This window comes from Hevea brasiliensis, chromosome 15, assembly GCF_030052815.1.
Source record: "Hevea brasiliensis isolate MT/VB/25A 57/8 chromosome 15, ASM3005281v1, whole genome shotgun sequence".
In the NCBI taxonomy this organism is placed as follows: domain Eukaryota; kingdom Viridiplantae; phylum Streptophyta; class Magnoliopsida; order Malpighiales; family Euphorbiaceae; genus Hevea; species Hevea brasiliensis.
The window spans coordinates 36,513,068-36,536,524 of record NC_079507.1 but is presented as its reverse complement, the minus strand read 5'-3'; the positions used below and the strand labels follow the sequence as shown (position 1 = coordinate 36,536,524).

At 32.1% G+C, this 23,457-nt stretch overlaps 1 protein-coding gene across 3 annotated transcripts in view; it reads right to left on the bottom strand.

Annotated features, from left to right (window-relative positions):
* Nucleotides 1-1,248: 1,248 nt before the first annotated feature.
* Nucleotides 1,249-23,457, bottom strand: part of LOC110639156 (WAT1-related protein At3g28050-like) — a 31,942-nt gene continuing 9,733 nt past the window's right edge. The window contains exon 7 of one of the 3 annotated variants that reach the window (XM_058136429.1): nt 1,249-1,486. In XM_058136429.1, coding sequence (XP_057992412.1) covers nt 1,483-1,486 — 4 coding nt within the window. In that variant the 3' untranslated portion in view covers nt 1,249-1,482. Of the gene's footprint in view, nt 1,487-22,782; nt 23,188-23,457 lie in introns of those variants that run through there. The other 2 variants (XM_021789982.2, XM_021789983.2) reach the window with 2 other exon arrangements.

The following is a 23,457-nucleotide window of genomic DNA, read 5'->3' as shown; positions in this document are numbered from 1 at the left end:
AACATATGATTACAAGGTTCATTTAAGGTATTCCTTATTACTGATTGAGTGGCCATAGCATGCTATACTAGGTGTCAACCATGGTCTATGAGATATTTGAAATAATTTAGAGAAATCATTGACGGTAAGAAATAATTCTAATGATATTAAGAGTTAATATCATTTCTCATTATCAATTAATAATGAGCCTAGTAAGTTACACATTTACACAAGCAATTCACCAAGTGTATTATGATTTAATTGATTAATTAAAGAGTTTAATTAATTAATTAATTAGGTTTTGTTTGCAATAAGATTGCAAAGTCCCTAGCATGACTTGAAACCAAATCTAAGTTATTGGATGTATAATATAAATTAAATTTATATTTAAAAGGTTTAAATATGAATTTAATTATAAGATTAATTAATGGAGATTAATTAATTAATTAATTAATTAATATATGATATAAATTAATTTGAAGAAGAGAAATAATAATTTTGGGTTGAGAACTCAAGGATATACATAAGAGCAAATTGGTCTTTTCACATGATAACATGTGGTACCATAAGATGGTGACACATGGTGTGCCACATGGCACCATACAAGCTTGCCATTTGTCTTTTATTCATGAAATATGATAAAATGAAGATTAAATATAGCTTTGACAAGTGGCTTAATGAGATTAAGTCTTCCAAAAGTAAGATTTAATCCTAGCATGATATGTGGCAAACAAGTAAGTAATTTTGTCTTATGTATATAAATGAAGAAAGAAGAAGAACTTCAACTTCTTCATCCTCTTCCCATTTTGGACGGCAACAAGGCATCCTCTCTCCCTTCTTCATTTCTTAATTAAGTCAAAAGGGAAAACCATGATTTCTTTTGAATGAAAATTGGTAGAAAGTTTTTCTAATCCCCTATACATCTTTACACCATCACTAAAGCATAAAACCTCAAATTCAAGTGGTTGGCAAGGCTTTGAAGACACTTTTGCGACTACCATTGGTCAGCTTGTGGTAGACAAGGTAGAGGGACAACAATTGGAGTCCTAGGAGCACCCAATGTCACACTTTATCCCTAGTAAGGCATGACATGTTCTCGTAGCATACCTAATGAATTACCAAACTCCACCTACCGATAACCTATTAGTTATGCTACAAAGGATTTTAAAACAACCATAGCTTTTTATCTTATCAATTCTTTTGAGGAAAACTGCATGAGAATAATTAAAATTCTATGTAAACATTCATTGAAAATAATGATAGACTAAATATTGCAAAAGTTACATTTTCATAAGTCTTAAAATAAAATACAAATAGTTACAAACTCAAAATACTTTAGTAATGTAGTGCTTTTTAATACAAACTGCTCAATATCCGTACATCCATACATATAAGTACAAAATACATCCAAAGGAATCACAAGGGTATACCTAACGTAAATACCCACAATCAATACCAAAATGCTGCTTCCAAGTCTCTCACTTGGCAGCTTTCTCCTTTCCCTTACCTACGACAGCATAAAGAAGCTATCGTTGAGTATATCACTCACTGGTGCACAACTAATAACTTTAAAACTTAAGGTAAAATACAATTTGTCAAAGCCTAATAAATCATATTTTTCCTAAGCATGAAAACTTCACAATAGTTCTAAGTCCATAAGAGCCATTTATTGGAATAACATTTCAAATGAGAAATCACACTTCAAAAATCACAATTCACAAAGCATTAGTGTTGCCAACATCAACACACAGTTCAGGCCATGACACAAAATTTCACGATCAGTGTCGTGTTGTACACCATGACAAAGCAATCTCAACCTCACTAACCATTATTAATGAGGGAAGGGCTAGCTAGCTAATGAGTACTCACGTAGTCTTACCCCACTAACATTATTAATGGGAGACATAATCATATCAAATAGTCATTACTACTGGGGAGTTCCGAAGGGACTGTTATGCTAACTGTCATTTCAAAACAACTTTCATGAGTTTCAAAATCAATAATCACGTTTGCAAAATAATAACATATTCAAATCATCATAAAACCCATAAAAGGGGTAGCAACACACAAATTTCTCAAATGAAAGAGAAAAACTATACTTTATTCAAAATAAACTTATATCAAATCAAACTCATTCAAATCAATTTACAAAGTTAAAACAAAGAAAAAGGTTCGTTGTGCACAAACCTTCAATGCTCTCCTTTCTCTTTACTCACTATTCCTTGTCCGTTTCAACTTCTTTTTCTACTGAAAATAAACAAATAGAATACCTCAATACCAATCTCAATTGTTGCTTAAAACTCATTACATGCATGTCTAATGCATCCCAAGTTAGCTTTGCAAATTTTAGAAAATTTTAGTTTTGGACAGCTTGGTGCCCCAATTTTTACCTAATTTCGATCAAAATTTGGTGAGGTGTTCTTCATGAAAATTGTTCATCTGGGTCTTAACTTTATTTTCCTTTTTGAATCGCCTAATTCAAAGCTGTGTAGCTCAAGTTATCACTAAAATACGGTTACTGTTTACGTTACTATTCACCCTGCAGTTTCAGTTCTGGCATATTTAACGATCCAACTTCGTTCAGCAATTTGATAAAGTTAAGTCCATAATTTGGTCTAATTTTCTTCACACGAAATGTTCTACTATGTCTTAGGTTTCCATTAGTTCAAGAATCGCCTAAATTGAAGTTTTCTAGAGAGAGTTATGGCCATACAAAGTTTACTGTTCATATGGTCAATCTACAGATTTCCAAATTTTCTGCAGATTTGGTGATTCAACTTTGCTTAACAATTTGATTGAGTTAAGTTCATAATTTAGCCTTAAGTTCTTCATATGAAATGTTCTACTGTGTTTTAAGTTTCTATCAGTTCAAGAATCACCTAAATTAGAGTTTTCTAGAATGAGTTATGGCCATGTAAAATTTACTATTCACGTGCCTAATTCTGCAGGTTCTAGAATTTTGTCTCCAAGTTCAAGCCAAGTTTTAGGCAATTTCTGGGCAGTTTCTAGGTTGGGTCTCTTCATGAAAATTCTAGCCCTATGTCTTAAGTTTCATTTTCAATTGGTTTCACACCAATTGGAGTTGTGTAGCTTAATTTATGGGCTGTCAAACACACTGAACTCAGTGTGCAAATTCTACCATAGGTTCAAATTTTCATTTCTTCAATTATTCCCACTAACCAACCTCAAATCACATTTAATTCACCCAAAATGACTAAAATTTAGCATTAACACAATAATGGCACTTCCTAGCATAAAATCTACAATTTTTAAACACCAAAGTTTGCAATTTTCCCTAATCCTACCATTTCATTACTTCCATTCATCAACCTAATGTCAATTCAAACTAAATAAACCTCAAATGATAATAATTTAACACTACACACGCCAATTTCACTCTAGCACCAAAGCTCTAATTTTTCCATGAACCCTAATCTCCCATAATTAAATTTATACATATTTCATGCAATTTCTTTGCCCCAATCATGTATATTACTTCAACTAAGCTTAATCTCATCATCAATTTCATTCAAAGACATCAAACCCTAACTTTTCTCCAATTTGGCCAAAACCCTAGTTCAGATTCCATACACATTTTCTTATGAAATTTCATCATAATCTAACTTAATTTAAGGTTTGTATAACTAAATGAGCATTAAAGAACTTACCTTTTGATGACTTCCTTCCAACTCCCCAAATCTTCAATTTTCTTCTAATTTCTTGTTTCCCCTTACTTTTAATCTCTAAATCAAAGATTAATTTGATGTTCTCTACCAATTAGATGGAAAACCCATGGAGGACAAGTGGGGAGATCATGGGTTGAGAGAGATTGTAAGTGGAAGAGTGAAGAAAGAAGAAATAAAAGAGAGGGAGAGGAGGTGTGTGTGGGGGGCAACTAAATGAGGCAGGGAGGAAGATGATGGCTTCCTTTTATACTTATCCCAATTTTTGATTTATTTAATTAATTTTAATTGAGTTGTCCAAAGCCCATTGGTCCTAAAATTTTAATTGGGTCAAAAAGGACTTAAAATTCTAGATTTCTGTTTCTTTTATTTTCCTTTCACTTTATACTTGAATTCTTTTCCTAAAAAAAATTATTCCATAATTCAATTCATTAATTTCACTTAAATTAATTAACATTTTAGTCAAAAGTCAACTCTTGAGGTGAATTGACCGAAATGCCCCTCATCGGGTCATAATCCCTCTTTTTCAATATACCCAGTGAGTCTTTATATTTTTGGGTCACTTGAATTTTTTTTGTGTCTATCTCAATTAATTTTCTATTTATTTTTGGTCCTCAAGGTGTCTTTGAATAGTACTAGTCACTGACCAAAAATGGTACTACTCATAACTCGGAGGTTCGGGGTGTTACACCCAAAGGGAGTAAGATAGTTTGATTCAGTGCCTTGGAGGTTAGTTGAATTCAACTCTCCCATTAGTTAGGGTTTAATGAATTAATTTATTAATTCACAATCTTAAATGACAAATGAGCTCTTAGTGTGTGCCAAAAGGGTGTTTTGGTATGCAATAGGGCATTTGAAGTCTTTTAAGACCATAACTCACTTACATGTTGCATGTAACCTTAGATAAAATTTTAAAATTCAATACTTTAATGCCCTTAAATCCATGCTTCCATGCCTTCAGAGTTCTCACTTGGAGTAGTTGAAAATAGGATAAACTATATACAAATGATTGCATGTGATTGTAACACCTCGATTTGTATAGCCTGGTATATTTCACTATTCCGGTGATCGGTGTCAGTCTGGATAATTAAGGGGATTAGAACCACATCTAAGACAACTAGATAAGCCCTGAAAATAAATAATTAGTAATTGTCAAATGGTTAAGTATAAATAAGAAAAATAGAACACAAGAAGTTAAATGAGGCGAGAGTCACAACGATGGGTGACCTTCTCGGGAAGGACTGCGAGGTCGATTTAAACTCAAATTTTGAATAGTAAAATGTGACGCCGCGGTCCTTAGGACTATTGCGAACACAGTGGAAAAGAGAAAATCACAAAAAAAAATTGTTAAGCCGGTCAAATAATTAGGTCAGAGATTCGAAAGAAATATTGAATTATTTATAAATAGGATCGAACCGGCGATGGGCAATTTGGTCAATTCACCCCTAGAGCTGGCTCCTGATCTAACTATCTAATAAAATTGGAGAAAAAAAAATTTCAGGATTAAGAATTAAATTGAAGAACTAAGGAAAAATAAATAAATAAATAAATAAAAGAAAAAAAAAAGCTACTTACATCATGCATGACATCATGCATGATGCAATAAACCTAATAATTAAATATTGAAAATTTGTAGGATAAATGTGTATTAATTAAGATTTAAAAACAAATAAAGGAAAAGTAAAAAAAAAAAAAAGCCATCATTTTCTTCTCCCCTCACAAATGTCGACTTCCCTCTTCCCCATTGTTCCACCATTAACAAGCTTTTAAAGCTTGAAAAACTTAGTTTTGTCCCATAAGTTTTAACCCTAAACCCTAAAGAAAACTTCTAAACTACACTAGGCAAGGAGGTTGAGGAAGAAAAGAAAGGAAGAAAAGAGAGGAAATTGTAGAGGTGGAAATCAAAGAAAGATTAGTGTTTAACTCTTCCTTTCCTAGATATACTTCATGTGTAGGTATGTAAATTATGAGAAAATTTAAACTAACCAAACGAAAACATGGTTAAGGGACTATATATGAATTTCGACCTAGAGGTAGTGAACTAGGGTTGAGTGATTTTGATGCAAATAATTAAGTAGTTAAGTGTAAATGAGTATACAAGTACTAAATATGCATTTAGATTTCATCAATTGAGCTAAGCATGGAAATTAGGGTTTTAGTACCTAGGGTTTTGGGAGGAAAAATGTAAGAATTAGCCAAATGATGTGTTTGACCTTGCTGGAGTTGAGAAATGGTCATGTATGACCAATTGTGATGTGTAGGAAGTGTTAGAATTAAGTTTGAATTCGGATTGGTTATGGCCATTCTGCAGGCAGCATGACCAAGGTCCCTTTTAGGGACCAAAATTGAAAATTTACCAACCCAATTGGTGTGAGGCTAATTGGGAATGAAACTAAACACAAAATGGCACATTTTTCATTTCGGAATCATGCCCAGAAAGTGACCATAACTTAGTGAACAAATTAGCCAAAGCTGGATAAGGCAAACTGACCTGTACAAAAGTGACCAAATGAATAGTAGTTACGCAAATGACCATAACTTGGTCTAGAAAGGTCTAAATGACCTGAAATTTTACCAGTAGAAAGCTGAGACATAGCTCTACAACTTTTATGAAGAAAATAAACCCAAATTTTGACCATAACCTATTTGAAAATCTACCTGCAGTCAACCACAAAAATTGCCAAAATCCAGAATTTGCCCAGAATTCTGGGTAAAACCAAATCCGGCCAACCATGTTGAAATGGCTATAACTTGGGCTACAAAACTCCAAATGGAGTGATTCAAAAAGAGAAATAAATTTAAGACAATAAGGAACAACTTCTATAAGGAAAACTTAGCCAAATTATCACAGAAATATGACCAATGGAATAGTGCAAGACTGAATACCAAAACTGAAAATTTGAAATTTGTGCCTAAAAGACTTAAGATTTGAGAAAACAACCAAAACCTACAAATTAGGTAACCAAAATGTGGTATGTGGATGAAATAAGAATTTCCATACCTATTAAGCATTAGAAAGTCAACAAATTTGCTTGAATAGTGTCGTGAATAGTAACCCCGAAATACAAATTTTAAAGAACGTTAAGTTTAGCATATTAAAGCTAGGTATAAGTAGATTTGAATTCATTTTTGGACTTATGATAAATAGTGATACTGAAACACTGTGAAACTGTGTGTTTCAGTTGAAAAGAATACTGGGAAAGAACCTGAGGCATTGAGTCAAGGCCAAGAGGCGACTCGCATAAGGTTTGTGCACAACATAGAAATTTCTGTAAATGTTCTTCTACAAATTGTTTTGAATGAATTGTGATATTAAATTATGAATTAATTGTATTGAAATGTTTATTATGCTTTTGACTTAAATTGTTGAAAGTTTACTTATATATGTTTGAAATGGCAATAAATGTTTAGTAAATTGTTAAGATAGTTTTGAAACCACAGTGTCATGACCATATATTTGAATACCTCACTAGCATGACTAGTGGGAAGAAATAGTTTTGAATTTTGATTCATTCTCTGGCTGAAGTATTGAGGTGTGTGCCAGTAGAGGAAGAAATTGAATAGATATCCATATATTTAAGCTAGCTAGCCTTGTGATTTCTCATAAGCCTTTGGCTATTGAGATGAATATTGTTTCTAATGGCATAATTTAACTGTGTATTTTTATGAAATTCGTTTTGAGATTTCCTAAATGAGATTGTTTGGACTAAAAATTTATAAATCATGTTTTGTATATGTTTTTCATGTTCAGTCTAATATTTAAATAAATGTGATTTAAATTATGCATAAACTGTTATTTTTAGTATGTTGTGCACCACTGAGTCATAGTACTCAGCGATGGCTAATATTGCTGTCACAGATATAGAGACTAGAGGAGCAATAGAGTGAGCTGCTGAAGATCTTGGAGCTATACCCCCTGAAGTTCTATCGGGCATATTTTATACCCTGTTTATAATATTTATTTTGATATTTATAAATGTATGTACATGTAATAACTGGTCATGAGCAGTTGTATAGAGTTTGTAATAATAGTATTTTGGTTGATTAATGTAAAGTGAATTTATTATAATGAAATATGAATGGAATTATTGAGTATTGTTTTTTATGACAATTGAAATGATATTGAATTGTGTTGAGGTAGTAGTGAGTTTGATGAAAAAGAATCATTGGAAGTATTTTTACAGGTTTTTTAAAAACTATTTTCTTAAAATACAGACGGTACTTCGTCGAAATTTTTTTAAAATTTGCGGACAAATAAAAATGGATAAAAATTCTAACTAGTTTTCAAACTCCAATTAAATGTTTTTAATACCTATTAGAAAATGTTCACCACTTCCAAGAAGTAAGAAAATTATTTTAAAATCCCTTGTAGGGTACTTAATGAGTTATCGGTAGGTAAAGTTCAGTAGTTCATTAGGTATTCTACGGGATCATGTTATGCCTTACAGAGGGGTAAGGTGTGACAGTGATGTAGTATTGATAGAGAAATAAATTCAGTGTTGGGATGAAAGCTCAAATACAACTTTTTGGTTCAAAACTCTAATATCATTTGCAGCATAAATTAAATACTACAATAATAATTAATAAAATGACATACAATAATTTAACATGTTTCACCTTGAATTTGAAGTTACATTTACGGGCCAAATTCTTAATAAATCTTTCACGTAAGTACAAGAGAGTTTTACAAATGAGATTAACTAAAAAATAGTGAAACTCAAAGTGTTTCTCAAAACATCCACAATAATTTAGAAAACTTTCCTAAAGCGCACATAAACTCTCTCAAAATTTACTCAAAGTTACAAGCTTTGAATTACCCTTTAGGAATTTCAGCTACTAAAGATGGTTGAGCTATTGCCTATTTATAGGCAAAGGAATGCAAATTCAAATTGAATTCCCTATCCTGGCTAACATAACACTGATTTTCTTAACTTTTAAAATATGTGCAATCTCGAATTGTGTGTCTACATACTACCGAATTTGTGGTAGTTGCTTTTTTGACTTTTGAATTTTTTTTATTTTGTTTAGAAAAAACTAGTTGTACAATTTGTGGAGGGCTCCACAATTCTCATGAGGAGCGACCCACGCTCAACAGTTCTCCCTCTCTCGACAACATAGAGGGCTCCACCATTCTCATATGTATGCATATTCTCAAGTAGCAACTACTTCTTCTCCAACGCATTTCTGATCCAATGATATCTCACATCAATATGCTTGGATTTTGAATGGAAGGAGAAATTCTTTCCAAGGTGAATAGCATTCTGACTATCACAGAACAAATAATACTTTTCCTGATGGACAACAAGTTCTTTTAAGAACTTTTTCATTTATAGCAACTCTTTACATATTTTTGTTACAGCAATAAACTCTGCTTTAGTAGTGGATAGATCAACACATTCTTGTAATCTTAACTTATATTACACGGCTCACCCTACAACTAAAATTAGATATCTTGATGTAGACTTTCTCAAGTTAACATCGCTAGCCATATCTCCATCTGTGTAACCAACTAGCACAGGATTAGAATCTCCAAAATATAAATATATTTTTGAAGTTCCACGAAGATATCTTAAAATCCATTTCACTATAGCCCAATGTTCCTTTCCAGTATTTGAAAGGAACTAACTCATTACTCCATCTAAGTGAGCAATATTTGGCCCCACACACACCATGGCATATATCAAATTTCCAACTGTTGAACCATATGAGACCTTATCCAGCTCTTCCTTCCCCATATTTGTAGAAAGGCTTTGCTTCAAACTCAGAATAAAGTGATTAGCAAGAGGACAACTAACCACTTTAGCTTTATCCATATTAAACTTCTAAAGTACTTTCTCAATGTACTTCTCTTTTGACAGCCATATCTTTTTGGCATTTCTGTCTTTGATCATTTTCATGCCAAGTAATCCCTTTGCTAGCCTCTAGTCTTTCAATGCAAAGGACTTACTTAGCTTCTTCTTCAAACTGCTGATTCTCGAATATCATCCCCATAGAGCAAAAGACTAATAAAATCTCATCAGAGAAATTCTGATAAAAAGTACAATGATCTAAAATAGTCTTTCTATAACCTTGCTCCCCCATAATAGACTCAAACTTCCTGTACCACTATCTTGGTGCTTATTTCTAGCCATATAAACTTTTTTCCAACTTGTAAACATAGTCCTCTTTCCCTTTCTCGTTAAAACCTCTAGCTGCTCTATGTATATTTATCCTTCCAACTCATCCTGAAAGAAGGCAGTTTTTACATCCATTTGCTCAACCTCCAGGTTGAGATTAGCTATTAACCCCTACACTGTATGAATGGATGTCATTTTCACCTCCAGTGAAAAAATCTCATCAAAATCAATACCCTTTCTTTGGTTGAATCCATTAACAAGTAGCCTAGCTTTGAATTAGGGATGGATCTTCATGTTTGATCCTAAACACCCATTGATTTTTCAAAGCTCTCTTGCCTTTTAGCAACTTTACTAGCTTAAATGTTCTATTCTCATGTAAGGATTTCATCTCATCCTGCATGGCCTTAAGCCATTTTTGCTTGTGTTCTTCATTTATAATTTCTTTAAAGCTTTCAGGTTCTCCCCCATCGGTTAGCAACACATACTCATCGCTATGGTATCTGGTAGAACGTTGTCTAGTTCTATCAGATCTCCTCAATGGAACTGGAGAAACCATAGGTGTTGGTGGTTGAATGTAAACACCTTTATCATTTGGTTCATCATCAATAGGAGCATCATCAATATCAATTGGATCATCTTGAATGTCATCTCCCACCTCTGTTAGCACCGTTGTTGGGGGGATTGAATCTAAGTTTATAGAGTCATCATCAAATTCTGAAATGGCCTTCTGAACCTTGTCAATAGCCTTAATGTTATGATCTTTAACAAACAGAGCATCAGGACTCCTTATAAACTTTTTTAGACTAGATCATAAAACCTGTACCCAAGTTGATCTTGGCCATAGCCTGTAAATACACACTATCATGTTTTGACATCAAGTTTGGATTTTTCATCCTTGGGAATATGCACGAATCCCTTGCATCTAAAGACTCGCAAATGATCATATGAAACATTCTTTCTCGATCTTACATTTTATGAAGCTTTATAAAGGAATACATGGTGAAAGGTTTAACACATGTACAACTGTAAACAATGCTTCACCCTAGAAAGTCTTAGGCAACTTTGCATGTGAGAGTAAGCACCTCACTCTCTCTATCAAAATCTTATTCATCTTCTTAGCCAAGCCATTTAATTGAGTCGTCTTTGGAGGTATTGTCTAATGTCGAATACCATGACTTCTGCAATAGTCATCAAACGGTCTTATGTATTCACCACCATTGTTTGTCAGGATGCACTTAAGCTTTTTCCCAGACTATCTCTTAATTAAGGCTAGAAATTGTTTGAAGATATTTAGCACTCAATCCTTTGACTTCAGAGTGTATGCTCACATCTTCCTAGAATAATCATCAATCAAATTCATAAAGTATTGAGCACCACAAAGTGACTTTGGCATTGGCCCATACAAGTCTAATTATACCATATCCAATAAGTTTTTCATTCTAGAAGGAGGAAAACTCCTAAAGGCAACTATATTATGCTTTTTTGCTAGGCAATCAACACACTTCTTTAGGTGCACTTATTTTACTTCGAATAACACATTCTTTTGCACTAAATGTGTAATCCCTTTCATGCTTATATGACTGAGTCATTTATGCCATAATTTAGCTGTGTTATTATTCTCCAATGTACTCACAATATCACTAGAGAAATTTGCCTGCATCACATAAAGCTTTTGAGTGCTTTATGCCTCTGGCCACCACCAAGGATCCTTTGGTCAGCTTCCATTTGCCATTCATGAAGGTATTGCAGAAACCTTTATCATCAAGCCTACCTATAGAGATCAAATTCAATCACATATTTGGAATATGCCTAACATCTCTGAGGACTAATCTCGTGCCATTCTCCATCATCAAACATACATCTCCTTTGTCAATAACTTTTGACAGATTGTCAATTTCCATTTTAATGACTCCATAATCTCCTAATGTGTAAGATGAGAACTCTTTCTGAGATGTAGCATGAATGGTTGCACCACTGTTAATAACCAATTAGGCTTTGGGTCATCAGATTGACTATGTCATCATCATAAACAACACTGAACTCATCATCAATGGCATTTGATCATTCATCACCATTGATGTCATCCTTGCCCTTTTCATTTCTTAGTCATTTATGAACTTTTCATAGAACATTTTAATATGTCCTTTTTTCTTATAGTGATGGCACTCAATATTTGCATCTTTGTTTAACTTTCCTTTTTTCTTGCTTTTGGGATTCTAACCCCTCGTTAGGCTCCTTCCTTTGGAATATGTAGTCAAGATGTCTGACTATACTAAAGAGGCTAAATTCTATGTTCTCCATCTCATCTCTTCCTTTAGAACACTACTCTTGATGGATTCCATATTTACTACAACATTTAGTGCATAATTTGTAAGTGACACTTTCAAAGTCTCCCAAGACTCTAGTAAAGAAGAAGCAAGCACCATAAGAGCAATCTACTACACAAGAACCTTCCTGTATTTTACTTGCATCAACATTGTCAAGTAAATTAATTTATTGTTGCCGATCTTTGAAGTGTATAACTTCTCAAGTTTATTCCATAACATTTGGGCATGAGTCTCATTGCAAATGTGGTTGTACACATTATCTTCGTCAAACTGTCAGATGAAACCACACACTTGTTCATGCTTAAATGCCCATTCCTCGTTTGTTTTGTCTTTGAGTTTAGTTGTATTAAACACTGACAAATGCAATTTTATCACAAACAGGAGATCCTTCATTTAGTTTCTCCAAAATGTGGTAATTTGTGCCATTTAAATTAATCAACTTAGTTGTCCTTGCCTCCATCTTTGCAGTACTTCAAACATGAACTAGAGGCTTTGATACCAAGTTAGGATAAAAACTCTGATACCACTTACAGCGGAAATTAAATACTACAGCAATAATTAATAAAATGATAAACAACAATTTAACATGGTTCACCCTAAATTTTGGGCTAGTTTATGGGCCAAACTCTAACTAAATCTTTTATTATTACAAATAGAGATTAACCCAAAAATAGTGGCATTTAAAGTGTTTCTCAAAACACCCACAATAATTTTCTTATTATTTTTATCGCGCCCATTTTATGAAACTTTCCTAAAGCTCAAATAAACTCTCTCAAAATTTTCTCAAAGCTACAAGCTTTGGACTACCCTTAAGGAATTTGAGCTACTAAAGATGGTTAAGCCACTGCTTATTTATAGGCAAAGGAATAAAAATTCAAAATTGAATTCCGTATCCTAAACTGCGTACCACCGATTTCCTAAACTTTTAAAAATATGTGCAAACTCGAATTACATGTTATCAGTCTGCGTGCTACCGAACTTCGTAGTAGCCGCTTTTGTTGAATTTTAATTTTTTTTATTTTTTTTCATAAAAAAAAATTAACTGCACAATTTGGGGTGCCCTTCATGAGAAGGGACCCACGCTCAATACTTAGGAATTATATTAATTATATAGTTAGAAAGTTTAAGAATTTTATTAGGTTTAGAATTTATTGTTTGTTGAATTCTATTAGATTTATTAGGAAATTGTACTTTAATTATTTAGAAAATTTGCTTTATTTAGTATTCTAATAAGATTTGGAAATAGGATTCTAATCATAATGTAAATGTTATAAAACTCTATGAATAAGGCCTAAAATTTTTACTCATTTAGGTTCTATTTGTTTCACAGAAAATATTTTCATATTTTTTTGTATTTTTTAACATTTAGAAAATTTAGGAAAATGGGTCAACTTGAAATATTCTCCTGATCAAAGGGAAAACTAGGTTACTTTTAGGAAAAATAACTTCCTATTTAAAAAAAAAAAGTCATTTTCCATTGTATAAACTTTGATAATCTTATTAAAACGTGAAAATATTTATATATACATAACATAAACACAAACAACTAGTTCAACATTCTAACTAAATAGTGAAAAATATTTTCATGGAAAATATTTTTTTAGAAAACATTTTTCATGGAAACATTTTTTATATATAAGTTATTTTCTATAAAACAAATGGAGCATTAGAGATTTTATTATGGTTATTGAATATTGATTAAATTGAGAATTAATTTCTCTACAATATGAGAATTTGCTTCTCACCCTAAATCTTCTAATACCTATTGGTTCTACACCAATTTGGTATTAGATCCCAAACATCCTACTCATTTGTTTTATCCAATGTTGTTAAATCCAAACTAGACTAGTTGGTTAGTAGGATCAGTTTGATCTGGAATCAAACTTTGGTCTGATTGATTTAGCAATCAAACTTGCATTTTCAACAAATTAGTATAATTGACTGGATAATCGAAAACTCGATAAAGTTTGAACTACGCTTCCAACTCATACCAGGTTTCAAATTCACTCAATAAAAAAAAAGAGCATTGTAAGGGTGGTGCCAATAGGGGTGGCCACAGTTCAGGAACCACTGGTTATTGTTTCTGAACCGCCAGTTTAGATTCAATGAAATCAAGAACCTGAACCAAACCGTTAGAGGACGATTTGAAAGATGGTTCATGAATCGCGGTTCTGGTTCAAGCCCCGGCTTAAAACGGGTTGAAGGGCGGCTCAAAAAAGGACAATTCAAGATAGTTTGAAGGACGGTTTGAGAGCGGTTTAGGAGCAATTTAAGGGTAGCTTAAACAAAAAAAATTAGAGAAAAATTTTATTGATTCAGAATTTAAGTTATATTTGTAAAAATAATTTAATTTTTCTTAGAAATATTTCAATCAAAATAAAATAAGAAAAGAAAGAAAAAATAATAATTTGCCTTTAAGAAAAATTTAATAAGTAAAGACTTGAACCTGATTAAAAAGTTAGAGATTAAATTAATTATTTTAAAGAAATTAGCAAAAAGTATATGAACTTAATTTTGTCTATGTATCCCTTTAGAATTTAGAGAAATCAAAATTTCTAGTTCTATTACTTGTCTTTTTTTTTTAAATTATATGATAATTGATAATTAAAAAAGTATAAAAGAGAAAAAAAAATAAAATAGAGTATTGAAATTTTTATTGAGGATATAAACTAATAACAAAGTAATTGAGATATTATTGAAAATTTCAGTGGGTATATAAAATAATAAAGTAGGAAAAATGAGAGAGTACTGAAAATTAAAAGGAGTGTAGAAAATAATTATTCAGAGAATTTGAGAGAAATTAAAAAAGTATTAAGAATTGAAGAGAGTGTAGAAAATAATTGTGTAGAGAATTAATTATATATATAAATGAATTAGGAATGAGATAAAATATTTATTGAATTTTTTTGTATTTAAATCACCGATTTATTACGGTTCGGAACTGTCGGTTCAATCCGGTTTGGAACCACCGGTTCACGGTTCTTGAAAAATATAAACTTGAACCAAGCTACAGAAGGATAGTTTCGGTCCGGTTCGAAACCGATTCTGATTTTGATTGGTTTTGGACTGGTTTTGATAGAATCAATTTTGGTTTGATTCAAGTTTAAAACCAGACCATGACCACCCCTAGGTGCTAGGACTCTAGCTTGGAACCACTGTGAACCCTCTAGACGTTTTAACATTTTAATCAAGACAAATTTAACATTCTTTTACACCTATAACTATGGTAGAGAAAAATAAAAATATTCTTAACTGCGCCCATTTGCATTTTAAATAATTAATAATATCAATAATTTATTTTATTAAAATATTAAATTGAATTATTAAATTATTTTTATTTTATTATTTTTTATACAATAAAAGTATATAATTTTTTTTCTATGTTATATAATTTTTATATATTAATGCTTATTTTTCATTGAAATGAATAAATTTATTATTACTAAAATTTTATTTTTAAATATTTCTTTATTATAAATAATTAAATATTATTGTTCAAAATTTTAATTAAAAATTGAAGTTATTTTCAAAAAAAAGACACATTAAAATTGAACTAAATTTATTTTAATAATTATTTATAAAATATTATTATTATTATTATTATTATTATTAATTTTAAAATATTCATTTAATAATATACTGATTAAATTTTAATTTGACTTTAATTGAACTTTAAATCCTTAACTTTCCGTTTTTTTAATTGAACTTTAAACCCTTAACCTTCCGTTTTCATCGTTGGATAACTGAGATGGGTTTGAAAGCCTTGATTTTATCCCTTGAAAATTTCCTTGTGTTTACTGTATTGAAAAAAAGAAAAAAATCTTTTAAGAAGCCTTGCGAACCAAAGCTTCCACCCGTTAGTTACCGTCTCTCCCTAAGCCACTATCACTTATCTGCAAACAAACAAAACACCACCAGAAATCGACAGGTCAGCTTCAAACAATCTCTCAAGTGCTTTTTCAGCTGCCAATAACTACCTAGAGCTAGAGATCCATTCGGATCAGACTTCGACTCGATTCATGACACAGTCCAATCTCCACTATTTTCGACATCTGTTCCTCCTCAAAGCTTCACTAGCCACTGCTAAGCCTTGAAAACCTTGATTTTATCCCATGAAAATTTCCCTGTGTTTACTGTATTGAAAAAAAGAAAAAAATCTTTTAAGAAAGCCTTGCGAACCAAAGCTTCCACCCGTTAGTTACTGTCTCTCCCTAAGCCACTATCACTTATCAGCAAACAAATAAAACACCACCAGAAATCGACTGGTCAGCTTCAAACAATCTCTCAAGTGCTTGTTCAGCTGCCAATAACCACCTAGAGCTAGAGATCCATTCGGATCAGACTTCGACTCGATTCATGACACAGTCCAATCTCCACTATTTTCGACATCTGTTCCTCCTCAAAGCTTCACTAGCCACTGCTAAGCCTTTTTCCCATTGTAGGAACTAACATTTGATACGGTTGGAATATTGGACTCAAAAAATCTCTGACCTTTTCTTACGTTGCAATGCATCTAGAAATGTCGCAGTCAAAATCCAATTTCGAAACTCTAGTGACGAGATTCGACCAAGTCGAGTCTCAGATTTAAAGTTGTTAAAACTAAGCTCACATTGGTTCTCTTGTGATATTGTTTATATGATCCAACACCTATTCTGCCTACTTAAGTGACATATTAGTAACAATGACACATCAACCACGTCAGCAAAAATGACCTCATTGCTAATTGACGTCCATTTGGAAGAAACAACTTCTAAGGGTTGAAATTTGAGTATTCAATGAGGTATGCTTCTTTAATTGGAATTTCATATTGTATACCCATATCGCTATACTATAAAATGAAATTGATCATTGCAAAGCTGACATTGAAGAACTATGTTATGAAATCAATTACCATAAGAATCACTTAATTTCTTTAGTTTGGGAAAGAGAGTTAGAAAAATGCAAGAAATATTACGCGATTTCAAGCATTGTTAAACTGAAAACGGAGCTAGATGAGTCATCAACAGTTATTAAAGAATGAGGTTAGAAATTAAAGCTGAAGTTAAAGAACAAGAAATGCAATTTGAAGATGAAATAGAAGAACAAAAAGAGCAGCTTGAAAAATCGAATGATTTGGTTGTTGAGTGTTTATACGTTTAAGAACTAGCTCTAGAAATGCATGTTGAAGAACTTGTTATAGAAAAAGAATTGATGAAGCTAAGCAAGAAAAGTTTGTGGAAACTAGCATAGAAATTAAAGAGAGAAAAAAATGCAAGAAAGAATACATGATTTCAAGCATTCTTAAACTAAAAACATAGCTAGATGAGTCATCAACAGTTGTTAAAGAAACAAGATAAGAACTTAATGTTGAAGTTGAAGAACAGGAAAAGCAATTTGAAGATGGAATTGAAAAACATAAAAGAGCAACTTGAGAAATCCATAGATTTTTTTTTTATAAGCAATAATAATTTTATTAGAATAAAAGTCAAGAAAATAGGACAAAGCAAAACTCCACTCCCAAAACACATAGCAACTAGGAACAAAGAAACCAAGAAAAATAAACCAAGATAACTACCTAACTAAAGACACCTAGACAACCAAAATAAACCAAGGACACAACACTGTCCGAATGAACACATTAAAGAAAGAGCAAATTGGAACTATAATCTTTTAAATTAGAGTTCTTTGTTTTTGCTTAGATGGCCAGCTACCTTGAATTTGCTGGGAACACATTGCATATTGAACTTGTCTGTACATCTTTGCATATCATCCATGTTATTTTTTTGTGGCTTTGAATTTTGGTATATTTTTTTCATAGACCCGAATTGTGACCCGACTCGAAATTTTTCACGCTGCTACTCGATTGGGAAAGAAAGTGAGATCAGTGGTGGTAGTAGAGGGCACAGGCTATCCTTTGTAGTAGAGTTGTGAGATATTCGGAAAACACACTGGGTTTAGGGTTTGAGAATTCTGATTGATTTTATCTTACTCTTTTCATCATAGTGGAACTTTTTCTCTTGTCTTGCCCGTGGATGTAGACCTTACGGTTGAACCACGTTAAATCCTGTGTTATTCTTCTTCTCTTTTCAATACTGTATGATTGTGCGATTTATGTGTGTGACTTAGATTTGCATGCTTGTATAACAATCCAAAAAGCAAAGAAGGCTATGATCACTCGATGATTCAGATTTAAAAAACTAAACAAACCAGTCAGCTAGTGCCTCTGATGGAATCCCCTCATGACACTACAACAACCTCATAAATCTGTTTGGAATACATGATTCCGTAAATTTGGTAAAAAAATAGAACATAGAAATGGAAGCATATATGTTGGCATTTACAAAACTAGGCCAACCAGAAGTAGCTTCTAAAGCCGAAACATAAGAGAGCAATAGGAGGAGAAACAAAATCAAGAAAGAAGATTCTGCAACAATGAAATTACCTCCTCGCTGCACACGCATACCTCATTTTACCCTACTAAATCTCCAACATCTAAAAGTGGGAATCTGTGAAAATTAATCATTTAATTCTAATCCACCTCTTCCTTTCAGACGTGTTAACAACCAAAACAACTCCTACTAACGTGTCCACACATGAACGACCCTCTCCAACCTATAAAATTAATTCCAACATTAATTCACAATTTTCATGATTCCAAAGAAGGAAACAGTTAATAATAACAAATCCATGCAACAAAAATCATAACAGCATGCAAATAGAATGCCACTAGCAATCGAACAAAGCATCAACCATAAGAGCATGTTCCCCTAACTTGACTACTTCAATATGCAACTATTATTAGATATTGGTAACTCTTTATCAACCAACTCTATAATAATTCTCCTATCATACAAATTGTTGAGGCAATGGGTATAGAATTGGCTTTAAGGTGTGATGAATCACTATCCCACTAGATTGCTACAAGGCTATGGCAATATATCTCCAGGATACAACAAAGCCTGAAATCTGTAGACAGCAACTCCTGAAGATTTCCCTTAAGAACTCTTTATACGAACCGAATTTGGAGAGACTAGAAGAAAAGAAGAAGAAGTAAAAGTAGTATATATATCTGGATTAAAAAACTCATCCATATTTATAAAGAATGAAAAGTTATGGCACATTTTCTAGATAGATACATATATCTATCTCCAATAGATATAATTATTTGTGTAAAAAACATGTCTATTTATTAACAGACACCTATACAAATAGTTGTGACTGTTTGTATAGAATAGATATGTCTATTTATTAACAGACACCTATACAAAGAGTTGTGACTGTTTGTATAGAATTGACATATTTGTTTATTAATAGATATATCTACTTGTTAATAAACATATCTGTTCATAATTTATTTACGAAAATTACAATAAGATAATTATTTTATTTCACACATATATGTGCCAAGTGCCATAACAGAATAATATATACTGAATTATATATATATAATTCTATACATATTTCACTCTTGCCATTCCTTCACTTTTTTATATTTTAATAATATAAGAATTCTGTCTCTCTATACTATCTAACATACGAGCTATTTATAACACAAATCACTAACAATTCAAGAGAGGGAAGAACCCATGCCAACCACAGAGAAAACATGACAACAATTAATTAGTGATTGAGTTTTGGAACATGGCAGTATCATCATTGATCTGGTGGAAGAGAAATTTTGCCACGATGTCATCGGAAGTAGAGAAGGTATGTCCTAGATTTTTTGCCAGAGCAATGATCTTCCAAGCTTTCTATCTAGCATCCAACTGATCGAAATTGACATTATAAGCAGATTTATGGTGTCAAGAGTTCGGAAGAGCAATGTCACTATAAGGCTTCATAGGCCTTTTCCTTTTTGCTGCTTTCTTTCATTTACCCCTTTCATTGAGATTGGGAGAAATGTCTGATAAATCAGGTAACAAATTATATCTCCTCATTTAATTTAGTAACTTGGAAACTTTGACTGAAATGTTTGACAACCGATAAGGGTTGATTATGCGTAGCTGGTTGTATGGTCTGAACATAATTTGAAGAATGGGAAAATGCTAAGGATTGCATGGTTGAACTTGAGTGAGGTAAGACTACAGTGAGGGCAAAGGGGTGGTGGCTCAGCGCTAGCTAGGTAGCTTAAGGGATTTGTTCAAAAACTGGTCATCAATAGGACAAGCCAGGTGGTTGTTAGGGTTGAACGAACTAATGCCAATGATTTGGTTATTGACATACATTGAAGAATTAGTTCTAGAAATGCATGTTGAAGAACTTGTTACAGAAAAAGAAGTCGATGAAATCGAGCAAGCAAAGCTTGAGGAAACTAACCTAGAAATAGAAGAAAATCAACCCCTTTCAGTTAAAGTTGTGATTGTCTTTCTATATTCAGATCTTTGAGGGAAGCAAAGGATAACATGAAATTCTTCGTTTAAAGTTCATTGCTACCATCGAAAAAGATAAAAACTCTTTGTTATTCAAATCCAGTTCATAATTCTTATTCACTTCAAGAATCGAGGTCTAATTTTCTCTACTTAGGAGAGAATGATACAATATCGGCATGGAAGAGGACTAAACTTAAGAATTACATTCATTGTACAATTAAGAAGTTCAAGAATTTTATTAGGTTTATAATTTATTATTTATAAAATTCTGTTAGGTTTATTATTATTTTGGAAATAGTATTTTAATTATTTAGAAAGTTTGTTTGGTTTAGTATTCCTAATTAAAAATGGAAATAAAGTACCTAATTCTAATGTAATTAGGGTTACAAAACTCGATAAATAGGGGTCTATGATCTTTACATATTTAGAGATTTTACTATGATTATTTACTATTAATTTTGAACCAATAAATTGAGAATTAATTTCTCTTCAACCTACGAATTTATTTCTCATTTCAAATTCCCTTATACTTGCTGATTCTACATCGGATGCCTTTTTATTGCAAGGATTTTCTAATTACACTTTAGCAATTGATAGGATTATAGCAAAACTTACCATGTCATTTGTGCAACTTTTGAAGTTACCAATGTTGAATATGCATCTACTGCTACAGTAAAAAATATGCTAAGTTCTTGCAAAAGAATAAGTCAAAAGCTGAAAAGATAAGGAGGCTAATTAGTTTTGTTTTTATTTATTAGTAGTTATTTTGATTTGATCAAATTTTTATGCAATTTGTTATATTTTTTGGTCGGTATAAATACCAAGTTAATCAATAAAATTCAGTAGACATTATTATTCAGTCTCATTATAATATTTTGTTCGCTGTCTTTCTTTCATCTCTTTTAAACACTTTATTTTTTTTATAAAAACAAAATACGGTATCAAAGCTATCCTTCTTGTGGGATCTGTGTGAGAGAGAAAACCATAAAATACACATGCAAAAAAAAAAAAAAAAAAAAAAAAAAAAACTTGAAGAGATGGAGAGACGATCAAACTTTCCACCAATGGTTCCACCAAAATTTGGTGGAGGAAACTAACGAGCTTGGATAGTCTAAATGATAGTTCATCTTGAGGCATTGGATCTCTAGAGGGCTATAAAATTAAAAAAGACTACGAAATTCTTCCTCTAAGAGAAAATCCAACAATAGCCCAAATCAAAACTTATAAGAAGAAGAAGGCAAGGAAAGTTAGTGCCAAAGCATGTTTATTTTCTGCTGTCTCACCCTCAATCCTTACCAAGAACATGCAACTGAACTTTGCCGTAAAAATCTAAGAGTATCCTCTAAATGAGTGCTAAGGCAATAAGAGGATAAAACGCATGCAAGTAATACATTTATAGCATGAATTTGAAATGTAGAAAATGAAAGAATTAGAAACAATTATGGAGTACGTCGATAAGCTGCTTAGCATAGCAGACAAGGTGAGACTACTTTGTAAGAAATTTACTAATGAAAGGACAGTAGGAAAATTTTTTTATTGCATTGTCTAAATGATATGAAATCACAATCTCCACTTTGGAGAACTTTAAAGGCTCTGTGGAATGTGCTTTTCAAGCAAAGTAACTAAACAAAAGGAAAAACAACATTTTAGACAATAAATCCATAAATTATCCACTTTGCCTTCATTGTAAGAAAACAAATCATCTACAGTATAAGTGTTAATGGAAACCAAGATGTTGATTTTAATAAATGTGGCCAGATGGGTTACATGGAGAGGGTATGCAAAACTCACCACAAGGAAAAGCCAATGATGCTGTGAATCAACAATAGAAGGAGGAAGAGTTGTTCTAAATAAGTTGTAAATGTGGATGCCAATGACAATAAAATATGCCATTGTTAAAAAAAAATGCCATAATACTATAAAATATGCAAGTTGCAAATATTATGACCAAAGCCTTGCCTAAAGGCAGATTTGAAGTTTTAAGAAATAAATTTGGAGTTAACGGCAAAAAATGCAAGAAGGAGTGTGAATATGCATCTTGCTATAGCAGAAAAATATACTAAGTTGTTGCAAAAGAATAAGTTAAAAGTTGAAGATAAGGAGGCTGATTAGTTTTGTTTTAATTTATTGGTAGTTATTTTGATTAGTCAAATTTTTATGTAGTTTATTATATTTTGGCTGTATAAATACCAAGTTGATCAATAAAATTCAATCTCATTATAATATTTTGTTTGCTATCTTTCTCTCATATAAGTTAAATACTCTTTTATTTAAAAAACCAACAACCAAGCGAATATGAGAATTCTAGCCCATGATAGACTGGATTCAATTCAGAAAGAAGTGAGAATAAGTAACAGACTACTAGTAATTTGATATTTGGTACATACAGCTTCTATCCATTTTCTACAGGTTGTTACTTGAGCCTACCATTTGATACACTTGCAGGTGACCTAAGGCTGCTATGACTAGGAGTCATTTCCTGCATTTTTTCAAGCCATGACCACTCATGCATTTGGTGTTGTTGACGACAGATGCGTCCTTATGTTTCTAGAATGGAAATAGGCAACAATCAATATGCTATACAAGTTCATCTTTGTAGTTTTGCAATAGAGGGACCTTGTGGGCTGATGAAGATTCCAGATTAGTAGCACCATAATTCTCACTCAACTCTTCTTTGGATTTTCCCCACATTACAGTGTAAAACCCAATAGATATTATCATTGCTCCAATGAGACTGCCAAACTTAGGATAGGATCAGCAACATGCAAAAAAAAGTTCTTAATATATATATATATATATATGTGTGTGTGTGTGCGCGCGCGTCATTCTATCTTAAAAAATATATTAATTAATCTCTAAATTTTTGTTTATTTTAATTTTTAGCCCCTCTATTTATCTTAAATAAAATTTTTTTATTAATCAATGTATTAAAAACATAGAGAAATTACTATTATCTATGCTATATATATAAATATAGGAAGGGGAAACATTGTCTTTGCCAAAA